Genomic DNA, 19711 nt, shown 5'->3' with positions numbered 1-19711 from the left:
CAAGACAATATGGTACTGGCACAAAAACAGATATAAATCAGTGGAACAGTATAGAAAGCCCAGAGATAAACCCACACACCTGTGGTCAACTAATCTATGACAAAGGAGGCAAGGATATACAATGGAGAAAAGACAGTCTCTTGAGTAAGTGGCGCTGGGAAAACTGGATAGCTACATGTAAAAGAATGAAATTAGAACATTCCCTAACACCATACACGAAAATAAACTCAAAATGGATTAAAGACCTAAATGTAAGACCAGACAGTATAAAAGTCTTAGAGGTAAACATAGGAAGAACACTCTGACATAAATCACAGCAAGATCTTTTTCTTTTTCTTTTAATTTTTTTTTTTTTTTTTTTGCGGTACGCGGGCCTCTCACTGTTGTGGCCTTTCCCGTTGCGGAGCTCCACACGCGCAGGCTTAGCGACCATGGCTCACAGACCCAGCCACTCCACGGCATGTGGGATCTTCCCGGACCGGGGCACAAACCCGTGTCCCCTGCATCGGCAGGCAGACTCTCAACCACTGCGCCACCAGGGAAGCCCAGCAAGATCTTTTTGTTCCACCTTCTAGAGAAATGGAAATAAAAACAAAAATAAATGGGACCTAATGAAACTTAAAAGCTTTTGCAAAGCAAAGGAAACTACAAACAGGATGAAAAGACAACCCTCAGAATGGGAGAAAATATTTGCAAAGGAATCAACGGACAAAGGATTAATCTCCAAAATATATAAACAGCTCATGCAGCTCAAATTAAACAAACAACCCAATTCATAAATGGGCAGAAGACTAAACAGACATTTTTCCAAAGAAGACACACAGATGGCCAAGAAGCACATGAAAAGCTGTTCAACATCACTGGTTATTAGAGAAATGCAAATCAAAACTACAGTGAGGTATCACCTCACACCAGTTAGAATGGGCAGCATCAGAAAATCTACAAACAACAAATGCTGGAGAGGGTGTGGAGAAAAGGGAACCCTCTTGCACTGTTGGTGGGAATGTAAATTGATACAGCCACTATGGAGAGCAGTATGGAGGTTCCTTAAAAAACTAAAAATAGAATTACCATATGACCCAGCAATCTCACTACTGGGCATATATCCAGGGAAAACCATAATTCCAAAAGACACATGCACCCCAGTGTTCATTGCAGCACTATTTACAATAGCCAGTTCATGGAAGTAACCTAAATGCCCATCAACAGATGAATGGATAAAGATGTGGTACATATATACAATGGAATTACTCAGCCATAAAATGGAACGAAATTGCTTCATTTGTAGAGACGTGGATGGATCTAGAGACTGTCACACAGAGTGAAGTAAGTCAGAAAGAGAAAAACAAATATCGTATATTAACACATACATGTGGAACCTAGAAAAATGGTGCAGATGAACCAGTTTGCAGGGCAGAAATTGAGGCACAGCTGTAGAGAACCAACGTATGGACAACAAGTGGGGAAAGCGGCATGGGGTGGTGGTGGTGCTGTGATGAATTGGGAGATTGGAATTGACATACATACACTAATATGTATAAAATGGATAACTAGTAAGAACCTGCTGTATAAAAAAATAAATAAAATTCAAAAAAAGAAAGCAATGCAAAAAAAGAGAAAAGATGTTCATCCCTGCTAGTCATTAAGGAAATGCAAATTAAAACCACAATGAAACGCCATTACACACCTATGAGAATGGCTAAAATTAAAAAAGCACTCCCACTTGGCAAAGTGCTGATGGGGCTGGAGAGCAAATACACATTGCTGCCGGGAGTGCGAAATGGCGCAGCCACTCTGGAGAACAGTTTGGTAGTTTCTTACCAAGTAAATATCCACTCACCATATGACCCATCAGTCCCTCTCTTGGGTGTTTACACTAGAAAAGTGAAATTTTCAGCTCACACACTGGAAACGATCCACGTGGCCCTCCAGCGGTGAATGTGGTGTATCCATACCATGGAATAAGTCAGCGATAAAAATGAAAGAACTGCTCTTGATACACCAGTAACTTGGATGAATCTCAAAGGCATTATGCTGAGAAAAAGAAGCCGGTGTCAAAAGATCCATCTATGTGACGTTCTCATAAAGCTTAGGCATAGTGGACGGATCTGGAGTTTTCAGAAGTTAGGGGTGAGAAGAGGTTGTGACAGCAAAAAGAACACGGAGGGAGGTTTCTGGACTGGGAGAATTGTTTTGTGTTCTGATTGTAGTGGTGGCTGCGTGAATCTAGACCTGTGTTAAAATTCATTGCATCGTATGCCAAAAAGTCAATTTTACTGTATGATAATTTTTTTTAAAGTAAAAGAAAACCAATTTTAATGAGTTGGAATTTAGTTGAATATGAAGCCTCATAGAATTTGCCATCTCTGTTTCTGTTGAATATAAAAAAATTTGAGCTGCTGAGTATAAAAAATTTTGAATAAAAATATTTTTGGTGTATTTAAAAAAGCCCAAAAAACCAAAAAAAAACCACATAGGCATAGGAAACCCAAGGGTTGCAGATGTACTAGGGTGCTGGCCCATGATGAGGGCTGGGGAGGTGACAGGGTACAGGCAGCAGGGTTGCAGGACAGAGGGGGGAAAAAAAGGGAAAGTGAGGACAATGACAAATTGAAGGGCCTTGCATGGGCCGGTGGGAGTGTGCCGTGCAGAGAATAATAGTGAACAAGTTACATCTGAGACCGTTTGTGTGATTCATCCACGTTGGTACGTGGAGTTGTAGATCCATTTATGATCGTTGCTGTATTGTATTCCATCATACAAGTATGTCCCAACTCATCTGTTCTATTTTTGATGGGCTTTTTGGGGCTATTAGTGCTGCTTTGGACTTTCTTCTGCCTGTCTTTTCAAGAATGTCCAGATGCATTTCTGTTAGGCTTATACCTCAGAGTGGAGTTGGTATGTCAGAAGGGGTACATTATGTTCGGTTTTAGTAGCTACTGCCAAATCATGTTTAAAAGTTGTTATACCAACTTATATTAGTATATGAAGATGCCGGTTCTCGTTGCTGCAGGTCCTTGCCAGTACTTGGTATTGTCTATTTTTCATCGTAGCCACTCTGTTGGAGCTTCATGGTATCACAGAACGACTAGTTTGCACTCTTCAGATGATTCATGAAGTCGAGCATTTGGATATCTTGTCTTTTCACATGTCCTCTTTTGTTGTATTTCAAAGCAGACTGCTGCTTTGAATTTGGCAGAGAGAAAATGTTAACTCTTCCCTCTTGAATGTACCTGAAGATAACAAGAAAATTAAACAATATAGAAATGAAATAAGCAAGAACAGTCCAGGAAACAAAGACCACAGTGAGTAAGAGGAGGTGGAAGATGATGGATTTCTCATTGTGTAGCCGGAGTCGCAGATAAACTATAAATAATAGCAGGATACTAGAAGTGTTGTTACGTGTAAACTTTGAAGATAGATACATCTCAGAGAGGGTCACGGTAAAACCAGGTGATATGGTGTGTGTGAGAATGGGCAAAGGCCTACCAGGTAATTCAAGGGGAAAGGGAGCAGTGCAGAAACAGCATGATGTGAGCCTTAGAAAAAGCACTTTATCATGACAGAGAGTGCAGTTCATAATTAAAATCAAATAGGAAGTCAGCTTTCATAAAAGAAAAAAAACCCAACACGATTGTAGGAAATGGCAGGAGACAGAGACCACACACTTGCCACGGGGAACGTTAACTTCTCTGTCTCATTCCGTGAGTGCTCACCGGGACAAAAATAAGTGAGGACATAGCACATTTACATGACATCATGGAAATTTGCTCTAATCAGTACAAACCAGGAGAAAAGATTGCCGACTCATGCAACAAAAGACTACTTTCCTTATTATGAAAAGAGCTTCTATTTAAAAAAAAAAGAAAGATCACAACCTGACAGAAAAATGAACAAAGAATATGAGCATAGTTCATAGAAAAGAGAGTTCGAAATGGCTTCTAAACATGTGAACATGTGCATACTGTCATTTGCAATACGGTCAGTGCAGATCTGAAGCAATGAGTATATACATGCATGTAGATACAGAGAACGTCATCAAGCTCTGTCTTTTACTGTGTGGACATTATAACCTCAAGGAGATGTCCTTTCCACCCATCAGCTGGGAAGAGATAAAACACTTGATCGCCCAGTGTGTGGGCACAGGTGGGAGACATGAGGTGGCTGCCTGTTGGTGGCGTTGATGTTGCTGAAGTTCTGATGTAGTTTTCCTCTTGGTTTAACACAGGAACTTAATCTGAGTATTATTTAATCCTGAACATTTGTCTTCTAAACAGACACCTTGCAAGGAATAATTTAATTGCAAATGGTTTAGTGTTACTAAAGATGTCTTTTAAAAGGACTTAGGTAGGTCTTTCTTTGCATGTGCCCCAAAATAGTAGTCTGTATGCGTACATTTAGTCAGTGCTTGTCTCCCGAGTTGATGATAATGGTCAGAATGTTTCGGCTCTGATTATAGACGAAAAACCCTAACAGTGGTATCTGTACAATTAGCCATGTTCTAAAGGGGTTACTAATTGTTTTGAAAATTGTCAACCATCTAATAAGCGATGCAGTCATAATAACACCTGCCACCGGTACTTCTTCAGTGGAAAACATTTATTGAGTACCATCTGTGTACAAGATGACCCTCGAGGGGCAGAGGGGCAGGGATGCGTTGTGGTGATGAGTTAACGCAGCTCTTTTCCTTCACTCAGGATGACTTTCCTTTACTAAGGGTTATTAACTAGCTGGCCTCCTTCTCTGTAAACCAGGTAAAAGTGGGATGCCAGCTCCATCACCAGACAGCATCCCTAATGATAACAGTGACCCCTAACAGGTGAATTGCAGCTGCATGAGGATGAACTGTATGTAAACCCCTGTGAGAAACCGCAGCTCGGGGTTTCCCCGTGGGTGATGACTCTTGTTACTGGGTTTGTCCCTGGTGGGTCCTGGAGGTTGTGCCTCTGGTGTTGTTACTAGAGACGCTACCTCCTGTGGGGCCTGGGCTTCTCAGCCAAGGTGGGTACCATGTGCCCGTTTGAATCTGGACCCGTCAGGAGGGTCAAAGGCAGTAGCTCCTGGGCTCGGCTGGGACCCTGCCCTTCCTGCCGCAGCTCTGCTTTCTGCCCAGCAGAGATGCCAAGCATGGCCTACCGTGTCTTGTGAGTCTGAATGTTTAACTGAGCCTAAGATGACCACCTCATGGGTTATATTTGTTTGAATAGAAATTGAAAAGTAAATAATAATAAAATGTGACAGCCTCTGCGAAGGACACCTTGGCAATTAAAAAAAAATCCTACATATAGATGACTCACACATGCCCTTCTAGGATTTTGCTCTCTTGATACACAGCCACACATACTGTAGGCAACTGGTGTAAGATGGTCACTGTAGCTTCGCTGATAAAGCAGAAGATGAGAAAAAACTGCATGTCCATTAAAGGAAAGTACGGACATAAATTGTAGCATAGCCACACAATGGAGTATTCTACAGTGGAATTGGAATTGTTAGAAAGAATGCAGTGGACTTACTCGTACTGAATTTTCCCCAAGATAGTCTGTGAAGTGAAAAAGGCAATGTTCAGAATAGTGTTCATGCTGTTGATGTTTAGAAAAACAACACAAACATGCTTGCATGTGCCCAGAATAACTGCATATTTACATAGCAAATTGGCCAAGAGAGGTTGCCTATGGGGTGGGGAGGGAGGGAGACCCCCTTCCTTTTTTTCTTGTGACATTGTCGGGAGCCCCATGTCCCTGCCTCTCAGGTTATGAGTTACAAATGCAGTTGGAGCCCCCGTGCGCCCCACCTGGTTGTGTTTGCCTCTCCCGTCTCTGCCTGCGTTGTCCCCCCAGGGCAAACCTGAATTTGATGTTTATCATTCTCATGTCAGTCTTTATACCTTCACAGCACGGATAGGGAAATGGACACACAGGTTGTGGTATAGTCATACTGTACGCAGGATGTGATCCAGCGGTGATGATAAAGGAGTTTTCATTTGCACGTGTCAGTGTGGATGGATCTCAGAAGCCTGTGGTTGAGCAAGACTTATGCTTTCTTTTTGGATGTGTACTTTGTATACATTCAAAACAGACGAATCCTTCAGGATCTAGGGATTTAGACTGTGTTTGACTTTGATAAAATGTCAGTATGTTACATGTTTTTCTTTTTCCTTCTCTTTGCTGATTTGTGTTGCAAATGTAGTTTTACCAGGGTGCCGTGGTTTTGAATATTATGAGAAATGAAACCCAACCCATGGGTTAAAGATTTAGTGATGATTGACACTTTTGGGGGGGCTGTGGGACAATACTTCTTACCTCTGTTTGACAGTTTATTTGGCAATTCTGATAATTTACAATATCACGGCTGGGTCCTTGCTCTAGATTACTGGTGTTCACTAATTGCTGCTGTCTTTTTTGGTTTACGTTGTAGATTGCCCTCTTGGACTCTCCCACAGCCTTAAGCATGGAGGAGAAACTTCAGCAGAATGAAGCCAGAGTAAGTGATACCTTGACTGGTTATGTTTTTGAGAAAAATCATAGCTTTCAGTATTTTAAGTGCATACTTTTTAGTACTTGCTGTTTGAGACTCATTTTGTTTCTATATGACACGTAACCCTCCGCCCGCCCTCACCCCATTTTTGAAGCAGCACAGCAGTGACTACCTGAGCATTTCATGTTCTCTGTGACTTAATAAATGGGGTTTTTCTGGGACACGACGGTTAACAGCAACTGAGATTCACATGTGGGCTGTCCCACACAGCAGTGAGGCAGCCCCGGCCTTCGGGAGAGGGAGGCTGTGTTCACAGTGGTGGTCCCCACAGCCTTACCACGACCAGCGTGGAGCTTTTTGTCATCCTTTTACTTTCCAGAGGGAAGTGCAGCACTTGGGGAATCACTGAATACTCCGAGTAGATGCTTAGTTGATCTTAAGCGAGGTGGGATTTGAGGCGGGGGGTGGGTGTTCTGGGCCGAAGCCACAGTTTGTGTGCTGGTGCTTTCTGAAAACTAGTTTCATGGCTGATCTACTTCTGTACTATTTTTTGTTTAAAGAAAAATAACCCTCTGTAAAAGGAGAAACAGCATTAATAACATTTTTGGAGTGGATTTTGTTCACTGTGCTGAATGGTTAAAACAGAATGAGAAAGAAAATTGGATTCTGTTGGTAGAGCTCTTTCAAGAATACACAATATTGAAGATATAAATTGCGTTGTAGTTAGGAACTTGTTGACACTTCCCTGGATAATTATGCTGATTAATTTGCTGATAATAGCATTAGTGAAAACATTAGTTTCTTAATCCCTATTTTTCTCTTGACATTTTGTATTTTAGTACTTCAGATTCTCATTTTGAGGGCTTTGAAATGTCTGTATAGTCTTAAATTGTTTCTTACTAATGGTTTTCAGAAATACCTAGCAAGTTAATAGAAACCAATAAACATTTTAATTTGAATGCATTATACCTGCTGGGACAGAAATGACTGCCCCTCTTGTTCATAACATTTTCTAAATTTTCATCTAGTCTTTGCCGACCTTTCAAAATTGTTTGCCATCTGCTTGGCTATAAATCTTATCAACTGGTCACGTTGTTAGAGGTGGTATCAGACTTTGCAGTTTTAAATTAATTTTATAAATGAAGATTATTTGGTTTAAGTTCAGTAGTGAAAGAAACCCAAGGCATACTTAACGATTTGTTGAAAGCTAGATTATCTGATTGAATTGGAAAAGGATTAATTGGCTTGCGTTTCTTCAGGGAGAATTTATCTGTTGAAATGCCGAAGCGTTTATTGTTAAATGCTTTGTGTTTCTCAGATAAAGTGCCAAAGAGTATCTGTCAACTGATTATTATAAATTAGTAAATTCATCACCCCAGTCTTTTCCCCTTCTGTAGGGAGAGAAGGCGTAAGAATATTCCCTCTCTGAAAGCTTTTCCAAAACAAAAAGCCCAGTGACTTTTCTTGCTTTTAGAGGCTGTGGGGCTGGCATCACTCAAGTGATGAAAGGAAGGCCTCCTTGCCTAACCAGTACAAACGAGCAAAAATCAGAGTTAGAGAGGCTCAGTTCTGTTTCTTTTGTTTGTTCCAAGAACATGATAGGTTTGACATTAGTAACCAGTTAAGATATTTTATTGAAAACAGTGGTAACGTAGAACTCCTGTAGTTGTTTGAGGTAAATTGAGGGGTAAAATGAATGCCCATTGAATGAATTCAGGTGGGTGAGAGGTGTTCTGGTTTTGCTCTGGGTAAACCATCACTCCAGTTCCTCTATTTCTTGTCAGTAACGAACGTGGTCTTTCATGGAGGTTGCTGACCCACGCCCTTTCCATTTATATTACTTAATGGCCTGCGGGGAGTATCTTCCTCTTAGCAGTGAGAGTATAATCCAGTGTATTCTGTGCCTTCACTTTGACCTGGTTAAATCGGGTAACTTACTGGTGGGAAGACCAGTCAGTTGAACTGGGATGGTATCTGCTGTTGGATGGGTAGGAGGCAGGAATGATGAAGGACAGGAGGGAAAAGGCCTTGGGAGGGTGTGTCCCCCTCTATGCCCCTCAGAGGTCACTTTCTTTTGGCCCTAAGTGTATTCATTTTACAGAATTTTCCATTTTTTTCCTACCTCTCAATCAGGTATCACTTTACTTCTTAATGAATCACTCACTAAGGTCATTTAAAAAGTTGTATGGAACTAGCAGAACATTTTCATTAACTTTGAGAAGCAATTTCCAACTGTGCTGTGTTCGACAATGGGGCATATTTTCTCCCCTAAGTTACCGCAGACTGGAAAGAAGCTGATTTTTATCAAAAAGTTTTTGCTTTTACTAAGAGTCAATTAAAGAGCCGCCTTTTTTTTTTTAAAGATAGACTGAGATTTATAAACCTTATTAATTAGCTACAAAAGCAGATTATCTCCTAAAAGAAAACTGCAGTTTCCAAGGTGATTTCATCATCACATCTAATTGGAAAGTAAAGTAAATCACTATTTCGTAGGACCTAAAGTATAATCAGGAAAAATTAACCCATGTAATGGGGCGTTGTCATCTTTGAACTTGTAATTTTGGTTAACATCCAAGGAAGCAGCTTTTATTGAAGTACACCTGGAAAAAGGCTGCTGTAAAACTCTAGGCAACTTGACACATTTTTTTCTGTTCTTTCCTTTGCCATGATGTAGGTTGTAGGGTAAGATCAGCTTGTGTGATTTATATTTGGTGATGGTTCTTTGAGGCATTGCTACCTAATTATAAAAAGTATTGTACATTCTTCCATAATCTATAAGAGTTTGGAAACTTTCTAGAAGAAAATCCAAGTCATTTTTTTTGTGGAGCAAACGCATATGTATGTTTTTTCTTTTAGGTTCAAGAATTGACCAAGGAATGGACAAATAAGTGGAATGAAACCCAAAATATTTTGAAAGTAAGGACTATAAAAAAGTGTCGTGATCTTACTGTGCTGGCTTAAGTAGGTAAAACTTCGTTTCTGTCTCCCTCAAAAATGGCGACTGTGTGCTTTGCTTTAAGGTAAGATCAGTGGAATTGATTAGTGACTTTTGGGAGGTTGGGACTCTGGTTTGATTTTGAAGAGATGGGAAAGCGAGCTATTAGTCATTAAAAGCTGTGTGTTTAGGGGTGATGCTGATACTTAAGGTATATGCTCTCACTTGTGGAGTTTTTCCATTTTTGAGTCAGCACATATTAAATTCCATTTAATATTCAAGGGCACCCACTTTGCCTTTCTGCTTTTGTTAAACCCAATATAAAAGCAATATGTTAAATAAAAAAAATACTTCTCATGGCAGTATTGTGGAATATGTGTGCATAGCATGGCTGGACTTCAATAATTTCTCAACTAGTAATTTCCTATTGGAATTTTTTTCTGTATGTCTCAAAGGCTAGGCAGTGATGGTCTGCATTCTTGGCAAGATTCATGGTGAAAAGATGTCAGTAATGGCCTCCGAGTTTCATACTCTGTGCTTCAAAATACACGTTTCTTTGTGGTCCCATTTTTTGCTGAGGTGGTAGGAAACTCGTGTCATCCGTGGAGGGTCAGCCACGTTAGGTTTGAGGTTCAGACTGGAATTTTATGCTTTGATAGCGTCTGTCTGTCCTTACACATGAGAGAAGGTGATTCAGAGGTGATTGGTGAATCCTGGGTTTGTTTTTGAGGTCTGTTGAGGTAAAACTTTCCCAGAGGACGGAATCTCCCTTGAATATGGGCGAGGCTGGATAGATGAGGTTTAGGTATGTGTCTTGGCAGAAGCCTGACTTGGACGCCGTTCACGTGAAGAGGGGGCATCTGGTGACCGTTTCACAGGGGAAACTTTTGAAGACCTGGAGTAGCCATTGAGTCACTCTCTCTGAGAGTGGGGTCAGCATTACATTATGTATAGTTTCCTTGTACCATTTAGCAAGCTGGCCTGCTCTGGGGGCTAAAAAGCTTACTTCTCATGAGTGGGGTTGAACTGCAGTCCTCGGTGGCCATGGGTCATGACTGGTCCTGGAGATATTCTTTCCAGTTGCAGAAAGCCCTGCAGTAAGTGAGGCTTCTGCGTCCAGACTTTTCTTTCCTCCTGATGATGATGATAATGTTGTGTTATTTTGAGGTACTTTCTCAGCGTTTGTTGTTTTGAGAGGTTTTCGTGCAGGAAACTGAGCAAAGACTTCAGTTGCATTTCTGAAGAGTCAGGTGGGGAATAAGCACCAGCAAAGATGTGACTGTTTTCATCGTTTCTGTTGGATCAACTCGGAGAAGTAGTGCTGCAGCCCCAGACTTACGTAGCCCAGCCGTTGGACCGTTCAAGGCACCACGTATACTTTCCTCAGCAAATTTGCCAGAAAGGGAGGACTGAAATCTGCTGCACGTAAGGAAAGGAGAAATCTAGTAGCTAGCTGTTTGAAAAGCCATTAGTATACATAGTGCCTTTTAGCACAGAAGGCAATGCCACAGTGAATGCAGATCGCAGCCCATCTGCCTGGTCTCGCCTCGTCACCGTGGTAGGGGTTTTACAACAGCCTTGCAGAGCTATCCACACTGAGTCACCATGGTGAACCCCTGAACTTTTGCTCATAATGTTATTCCGGGCCTGGAAACGAAATCCTCCTTCAATTCCAATTCTGTTTTTCATAAATCTTACTATTTTTATTTTGTATAACGTCTGAGATGAGAATAGAGAGGTGTTATGTGCTAGGTGTTAAAGGTTATGGGAAAGGCTAATGATATTTCAGATTTTTCCCTTCGTTTGCGCTGGCAAGCCCTTTGTAGATTTCTCTGCTGGGGTCTGTGTTTTAAATCTGGACTTGTTTTCTGCTCACATTTGGTATTTTAAGAGCTGTCTTCATCTCCTATTGGAAGACAGTGCCTGAGGCCTGAGGGGAAGAAGAGAGCTACTCAAATGTTTTTGAAAACATTCTTTGGAAATCGATGGGGAAAGGGATTGTTTTTCGATGAGTTTGTATCTGTGTGGTTTGTGTGATTCCCGTATTTTTGCTGTCTGACTTCTCCTTCATCAGCTCTTGTTCCAGTAATGCTGCGTAGAACCCACTCCAAGCCAGCGGCTTCGGACAACATTTATTTTCCCTCGCTCACATGCACGTTGGCTGGGGGTCGGCTGGGCTGGGCTGGCTGGGCTTGGATCCCGGCTATGGGCGGCTTCCAGGTCTGTCTCTCCTTCTGTTGGACTGGGTGGTTGTCCAGAACATGACTTATGGTCACGGCCCAGGTAGAAGCAGGTGGGCCTGGTCTTGCAAGCACATTTCAAGCTTCTGCTTGTATCATGGCCAAAGCAAGTCACTTGGCTGAATAGAAAGTCACAGGGGAAGAAGTGTATTTCACCCATGAAAGGGCCACGGCAAGGGTGTAAGTGTATAATCCTGCTTTGAGATCAGTGGTTTAATCGACACAGGCCCCTGGTAAAATACAGATCTTTAAATTCTGGGAATTTGCTCCTCTACTGCATTTGCCCATGTTGTAGAGACAGGCTCAGTGAAGCAGTAAATTCCCAGGATTATCTTCATCATCAGGGCTTGGTCGTTTACTCTGCAACTGTATCATCCCTTCCAAGCCCCAAATCCTGAACATCCAAGGAGAGACCTCTGGGGGGAAGACTGAGAGTGAGACCGTCCAGGGGACGGAAGGGAGATACAGGGATACTTCAGTGCCTGTTGGCACAGTGAGAGCCTGCCTTGTTGCTTTTTCTTGCCCAAGCTGTTAGAGGCTCAGAAACCAAGGAGTGACTTTGTTCCCTTGTTTGTGATCTGGTCTGTGGCTTTCCTTGCTGGGGATGAGTGAAGGCCTAGGCGTGTTGAGTGGGGTGGAGAAGGGGTGAAAGGCGCTCGGACAAGAGGTGCCGTCTGGGGGCTTCCCTGGTGGCGCAGTGGTTGGGAGTCCGCCTGCCGATGCAGGGGACACGGGTTCGTGTCCTGGTCTGGGAATATCCCACATGCCGCGGAGCGGCTGGGCCCGTGAGCCATGGCCGCTGAGCCTGCATGTCCGGAGCCTGTGCTCCGCAACAGGAGAGGCCACAGCAGTGAGAGGCCCTCGTACTGCAAAAAAAAAAAAGAGGGGCCGGCTGTTTGCAGCCGGGCTGGTGGCGCCGTGGTGATAACGCACGTGCCTCGGGCTTTGATCTGCCAGCTCTGTCTCAGGCTTCAGGGCTCTTTCTGAGTCACTGGTGGGTTGTGACACTTACCAACAGTGTCACACATCCTTGTCCCCAGCTTGGAAGTCGGGCGGATGGCAACCTGTTCGTTATACTCAGGTCACAAGAGGTGATAAATTGCTCGGGGTTACGATATAAGTAGCTAATGACAGTGGAAAGTGTGTTCATCTTGAGGAGACCTTTCTTAGGCAGGTAGGTAATGTGGGCTCTATTATCGTCTACAGCCTACGCTGTGTATGCACTCTCTTGCCCCTTAATCTACCTTCCTCATTTTCATTAATCTCCATTTCTATAAATTAAAGTTCAGACTCCCTTGCCTGGCCCCCAGAGGCACTGAGCTCCTTCTTGGCTCCGCCCCGCGCTCCCGGCCCCCGCCCCTCCCGGCCAGGTGTCTCACTGGTCCCTGTGCGCACTGGGTGTTGGGTTTCTGGGGGTCTCTTGACCTTTGCCTATGTTGCTCCATCATTTGAGATGCTCCCCTCTCTACGATTCCACCATGAAGCTCTCTCTGGTCACTCTTCTCTCCCACTTACCGGATAGAATGATTTTGTTTTCCTCTGGCTTTTGTAAAGGCATTTCGTTCTGCCTTTGTCACAGCATTCATCATAATCGGAATTTGGTGGTCGTAGTTTCTCCCTCTAAACAGGAGCAGAATCTGGGCAGGGACTGTCTCTTGATCATTCTGTTAACCAGCTCCTAGAACTCTGCTTCTCACAGAGCAGGCATACGGTGAAAACTTACTGGACTAAAGTAGTAACAAGAAAAAAACCCAAAACTTTTATATTAGTTTGCTAGTGCTGTCAAAACAAAACATCACAGACTGGGTGGCTTAAACAGCAGACATTTGCTCACAGTCCTGGAGGCTAGAAGTCAAAGATCAAGGTGTCGGTAGGGTTGCTTTGTCCTGAAGCCTCCCTCTCTCCTTGGCTAGTGGATGCTGCCTGCTCTCTGGGCCCTCACGTGGCCTTTTCTCTGTGTGCCTGTAGCCCTGGTCGCCCTCTGTGTCCTAATCTCCTCTTCTTATAAGGACATTGGTCAGATTGGATTAGGGCTCAGCCTAATGGCTTCTTTTTAACATAATTACGTCTTTAAAGGCTGTATCTCCAAATGTAGTCACATCCTGAGATACTGGGGCTTAGGGCTTCAACATATGAACTTTAGGGGGACACGTTTCAGCCCATAACAACCTTGAACCACGCAAACCTGATGAGACGGTGGGAAAAGTAACACGGGGTGTTGTGCAGGCAGTGGTCTTGCCCTGGTGATGCTCCTGCCTATACATTCTGTCCTGTTTGTCTCACTCCTGTTTGAAAGGCTCGTATATGACTGTGTATTTTTCATTCTTGGAAGGAATGTGGCTGCATTCCTTTTGATTATAGTCCAGTCTTTCATTTGGGTCAGTTAGACCTTTGCTGCTCAGTGTGTGGTTCCTTCACCAGCAGCGTCAGCATCACCTGTGAGCTGGTTAGAATTGCAAGTTCTCAGGCCCCACTGCAGACTTCCTAAGTCAGAATCTGTATTTTAATAAGATGCCAGGTGATGGGTCTGCACCTTATGGTTTGAGTGCAGGACCTGAAAAGCTGAGGAAGGAAAGGTGGGGCCGTCTTGGGCTCCTTTGCCCTCATTTCTGTTTTTCCCCTTCTTCTCTGCCCTGTCTGGTGGAGAGCTGACAGAGTGGACTGCCCTTTCCTGAGTGGGACTCACTGTGTGAGGGTTGGAGGGAGAAACCAGACCTTGTCTGCACCGTTTTCCTGCAGAATCCGCACGGCCCATCCCTGGTGTGGTGCTGCCTGGTGATGCAGCCCTGGCTTCCAGAAACACCTTCTCCCCTGTCCCTCCTACCCAGGGGTGATGCTGGTTTCCTTATCAGTTTGCGGGTGGCCTCACCATCCCCGCTGGCTTCCCAGCTCTTCCTTTAGCCGAGTAACCGGTTCCCTGTCTTAAAGCCCCCGGGATGTAAATGCCTGGTATTTCTGTCTGATACCGGAGTCTGCACCCCATCTCCTGCCTGGCACTGCCAGCTGCTCAGAACCTGTGTTAACGGTACTCTTCTTTTTGGTCTGTCTTTCTTTCTAGTGTCTTAGACTGCTACCCCAATGTGTTTTTCATCCTGCTGAATTTGTCTTAAGCTGTGATAACTTTGGGGTCTTGGAACTTAATGTTGTGATAAATCCGGCTTCTACTAGGCCTGGGGTCCGTGCATTTCCAAAGCCTTTGTGTCGGCTCTCCTTTCCCATGGCTTCAATGTGGCGCTGACTGCTTAGTGTTTGAAGTGGTTTATAAAGTGGCTACTTAATACCCCCTAATGTCCCTTTTGGCCTGACTTTTTATAGATCCCGTATGTCTTATTGCTGATGAATTGTTTCAAGTCATGAGGAGTCGCCCGATTCTTTGTCCTCTCACTCTCACTTTCTCTCACCCCACCCCACCCCACCCTGTATGCACCTTTTTCGTTTGTCCACTCTGGACATGTTTTAGTTTCTCTGTTCTAGCGTTTTCTAAATGATTAAAATGAAACCCTCAGAGATATGTTACCTGACTTCCAAATAACTCCTTGAACTCTGCACTGCAGGATGAATCACAGCGCGTGTGGACCTCAGGGGGCAGCTCTCCGGCGTCTGACAGGTGGTGCAGCAGAAGGGACCGCGGCTCTGTGCAGGGTCTGTCTAGAGCCTGGCTGCCGTGTGGTGCTCGGAGCCCCGAGACCGCGCTCTGCTGAATCCCCCAGCATTGGTTATTCTGCTCAGTTTTTAATGAATAGGGTCTCTTCGTTACTGCAAACTCATCCTTTGATTACTCTAGTGCTTGACTTGCTTTTGTGTTTTTCATGGCTCTGCACGGGGTATCCGACTGTGGTTTGGCATGGGGCGGGGGGCTGGGTTGAGGAAGCAGGCTGCCCACAGGCAGAGGCTGTCACTGGAGAGGCTGGTCCTGGAAGAGTGAGCGATTTCTGCAAGTAGAAGTTGAATTAAAGTGTTGTTGTTTTTTTTTCCCGGACATTAATTATATGGGTTGTTTTTCTTACGGTAAACAATACTGAGTTGAATGTGGAGGATGGCGCGTATTTGAATCTACGTGATGATGGGATCCTAATGCAAGTGATTTCCTCTTAAATTGTGCTGGTGTTTTACTGTCCCTTCTCTGGGGAGCAGAAGAGGCAGGATACTACAGGCCCCTGGTAGGAGTGGGTCACACATTGATGGAAGAAATTTTTTTTACTTTTTCAGAATGTTTTGACTAATAAGAAATAGAGTAAAATGAAGTTGGAATCCTTTACTGGCGTCAGATTTTCTGAGCTCGAATTTCATGGAGAGGCAAACTTGAAACCAACTTATTTCTGTTTTATGGCAGAATCAATCAGCTGAACTTTTGTCTCTGGAAGATTATGGCATCCTATAAAACAAGTTTTTCCTGCTGTCTGCAGTTTTCCATTTTGTGGAGGAGACGTGTGTTGGGGAGTGTGTGATGGATTTGGAAGCAGCACTGATACCTGGGACGGCTGCTCAGCCGGTCAGGTCTGTGGGCCTCTGGGCTCCTGCTGCCCAGGGCACTGGGTACTCTGGTTTCTCGGTAACTTACAGACAAAGTGATGGAGAGGTGACACTTTTTGTGGCCTGTGTCTCCTTTAGAATCAGTTAATCTTAACCTCTTCTTGGTACCAGAATTGAACCTGCGGGTAGCTCGAGGATAGAATTCTATTTATGGACATTGATTTGCTCAGATTTTGGATTAAGGAGGAGACGTGTCCTCCTTAGTGACCCAGCCATGGGGCACCTTCCTTATTAGCAACCATTTGGGCATTTGATGGTTCAAAATTCTGACCTAATAAGACAGTCACGCATACTGTTTCTAGCTTTATGAGAAATTTTTTGTCTCCCTGCTTTCTTTAATGCTCGGACTAATGTGAATGACTCCGTGTCTGTTTGAACAGAAGTCACCGTCAGTACCCCCATGTGCAAGGCCCTTTGTCTGTCTGTCGTGCATTCACACATACAGTCTCGTTGGCTGGTTCTTGATCTGAAGCACGAGGAAGAAGATGTTATCACACTTGATATAGTACGCGGTTGTTAATTTGTTGACCTCTCATTAAAGTTAGACTGTGGCTGTTAATTTCCATCAGACTGTGTGTTCTCCTCTTTGTAAAGTTCTGCTCTTGCAGCTGTTTTTTAAGATGAAAGGCGAAATAATAACGTTCATTGTTCTCTGAAACTGGGGTTTGATAATTAATAGGGGAGATGACTGTCGGCACTACGGCACTGGAGGTCGATGGAGAACGTGGCCGGGTCAGAGGCTAAGCGAGCTGTTCCCAGAACCAGCTCTGATGCTGTTAATAACGCCAAGCGTACCTTATTTTCCATGGCAGTTTTCGTCTTGAACGAGCTGCTCATAAATAAAGGTATTGCAAGTATAGGTTGGTTCTTACTTTTGAATAGCGTTTCTGGAGCAGTAAGGCTCAGAAATAAGTCAAATGTGCCCCGTTAAATGTTGGAACCGTGATAAATTATTTTGAATTCATATGGGATATTCCTTCTGATCTTTTGCAGTGAGGTGTATATGCTGACAGGCTCTTACTGCATATTTATTGCCACGGCCAGGGAGGAGAAGATTGCCTGGTCATATGAAAGTGTGCTTTATGTGCACCTGAACTCACTGCGGGTGCTAGACTGTAGGAGCTTGGTTTCGTTGTCAAGAAAGCTTAAAAAGCGACCATTTCATGGTACAATCAGTTTATTGTTCATGTCCCCCAGGAACATACTTAACTCACCTTGGAGCAGTCCTGAGAGTCGTGAGTTCGGAGAGGAGTGGGTGGAGGTAGAGAGAGCTGGGAGCGAGGCGCTCGTCCTGTGCCCGCCTGGTCTGATGACTTGTGTCTGTGTGTATTCTGACAGACACAACATGCACAGTATGTCTGCATATTCGGTCCCTTTCTGTGTCTCAGAACCTCACTGTAAGATGCAGATGGTAATGGTACCTATCCTATAAGGTGAGAACAGTGTCCGTAGTCAGTGTTGTAAGCATTATAGTAATGTTAGCCCGTTTTTCCTTTTTCTTTCTTATTGAGATATTATTGACATCTAACATTATATTAGTTTCAGGTGTGCAGCATAACGGTTCACTATTTGTATATTTTGTGACGTGATCACCACAATAAGTTTGGTTAACATTCTTTAGCATAATTACATTTTTTTTCTTGTGATGAGAACTTTTAAGATCTACTGTCGTAGCAATGTTCAAATAATGCAATAAGTATTATTAACTATAGTCACCATACTGTACAGTGCATCCTCAGGTCTTTATTTTGTAACTGGAAGTCTGTACCTTTTGACCACATTCACCCATTTCATTTCATACACTGTCCCCTCTGGCAACCACCAAACCACCAATCTGTTCTCTGTATCTGTGAGCTCAGGTTTTTTTAGATTTAACATGCAATTGACCATTTTTCTTACTTGTTTCATTTTCTCCAAATCCATCCTCTTACATGTGAAACTGGCTTGACAGTGATATATGTCTTCTCAATTGGTCAGAAAAGCCAGAACTTGTGTATATGCAAACTTTTAAAAGTATAGTTTTATGCAGCTACAACAGGGCATTACTCATAAGACATTTTATCATGTGGTATTTTATGTTTGTTAATTTTGAATAACAGAAAACCCAATTCCAAACTGGCTTAAATGGTAGAAGAGGAGTGGTCAGGCGGTAGGGTAGAAATTAGGCACGGTTTGACCAGGGCACTGGCTCTGGTTCTCTGGGACTGTTCTTCGTTTTGCCTTTTTGGTGTAATGACTTCATCTTCAGGCTCTCAGAATGGCCAGTGAGAGCAGCAATTATAGCTTTATATTTACCCATCACACCATCTAAATTCAGAGTCTGGGTTTCAGAGTCTCCAGCAAGGTTCTGAGCTTTGCACTGATTGGTTGATGCATTTGTGAACCAATCCCTGGGGCCTGGTGCTGACTGGCTTAGGCCTGGGTTATCTCCAGTAATCACTTTGAGAAGAGAATCGATTATGCTGATTGCTTGAGACAACCACCTTTGAGTTGGACTGAGGTCAGGCCCATTCACTGCAGCTGCTGTGCACCGTGGGGTGGGCTGGGGGCAGGCGAATCTTGGTGACACCATCCGCGTTTTCTGCTGGACGTAGAACCTGGTCACTTACTGTAATGTGGAATATATTAAAGGCAAACAGAAGATGCAACTTAGTTGAAGTGTTCTTTTATTTCTTAAGAGAAAATATTTTCAAACACTTCCTTTATGACTCCGAAGTCCTGTATTCAGGTGGAAGACTATGTGAAAGGGCCCCTGAGTATCTGTACCATGGTGGGAACATTCCATACAGGAGAAATCGCTCTTCTCTGGTGTTAGAATTGAAGGATGGCCCACAATGAATTCCACATATTTAAACACATTTCTCTTCCCTTTTTCAGGTTGATTATGTGATTTAAAATGAGCTCTGAATGAGCGTCTGTTCTCTTCTTCAGCTTTTCGTATGTGGTTTTGAATTTGGCTTAATTTCCCGTTGACCCCTTTAGCTTGATGCTTCCCAGCCCAGTCTGCCTAGCAACCATTGCTATGAGTGGCGAGTTGGCACTGCCCTCCATTTGTAGCACAACAGCAGGTTTTAGGAGATTACTGTTCCGTAGCATCCGCGTTGATTTTGCCTTTGCGTCATTGAAGGATGACCATCGTTTCTCTTAACTCCAGGCAGTAGAACTCCAAGTCTCTTAGCAAAAGTGGTGGTTTTAAGAAGTATGTATCTGTAAGACAGGACCATTAGCAGTGGGCAGCAACTGAAAAGCAAATATGGAGCTAGGTTGCATGTGAATATTTATTATCAGGATATTCTGATACTTGCAAGGGGCGGGGATGGTTATAGATTTCTACTGTCCTATGTAATACTTTGTAGCGCCAGCTTTACCAGATAAAAACAGCCTTCCTGAGCAAGTCATCCGTGTGTAAGAGGAGTGGTTTCCAAACAGCTGTGATTTTTCCTTGAAAGAATCTAACAACACAGATATCACCAAAGATGCTCATTTTCTTCTAGATCCAGTCTACTCTATATTAATGAATTATATTTAA

General features: G+C 43.5%; 1 protein-coding gene across 2 annotated transcripts in view; it reads left to right on the top strand.

Moving 5' to 3' along the window:
* KIF16B (kinesin family member 16B) overlaps positions 1 to 19711 on the top strand; it is a 280446-nt gene that overhangs the window by 55786 nt on the left and 204949 nt on the right. For both annotated transcript variants that reach the window (XM_060123762.1, XM_060123761.1), the window contains exons 11-12: positions 6415 to 6480; positions 9331 to 9390. In XM_060123762.1, coding sequence (XP_059979745.1) covers positions 6415 to 6480; positions 9331 to 9390 — 126 coding nt within the window. The remainder of the gene's footprint in view (positions 1 to 6414; positions 6481 to 9330; positions 9391 to 19711) is intronic.

The sequence above is a fragment of the Lagenorhynchus albirostris genome, chromosome 15 (assembly GCF_949774975.1).
Source record: "Lagenorhynchus albirostris chromosome 15, mLagAlb1.1, whole genome shotgun sequence".
Lineage (NCBI taxonomy): Eukaryota > Metazoa > Chordata > Mammalia > Artiodactyla > Delphinidae > Lagenorhynchus > Lagenorhynchus albirostris.
This window is presented reverse-complemented; position numbering and strand designations above follow the sequence as displayed.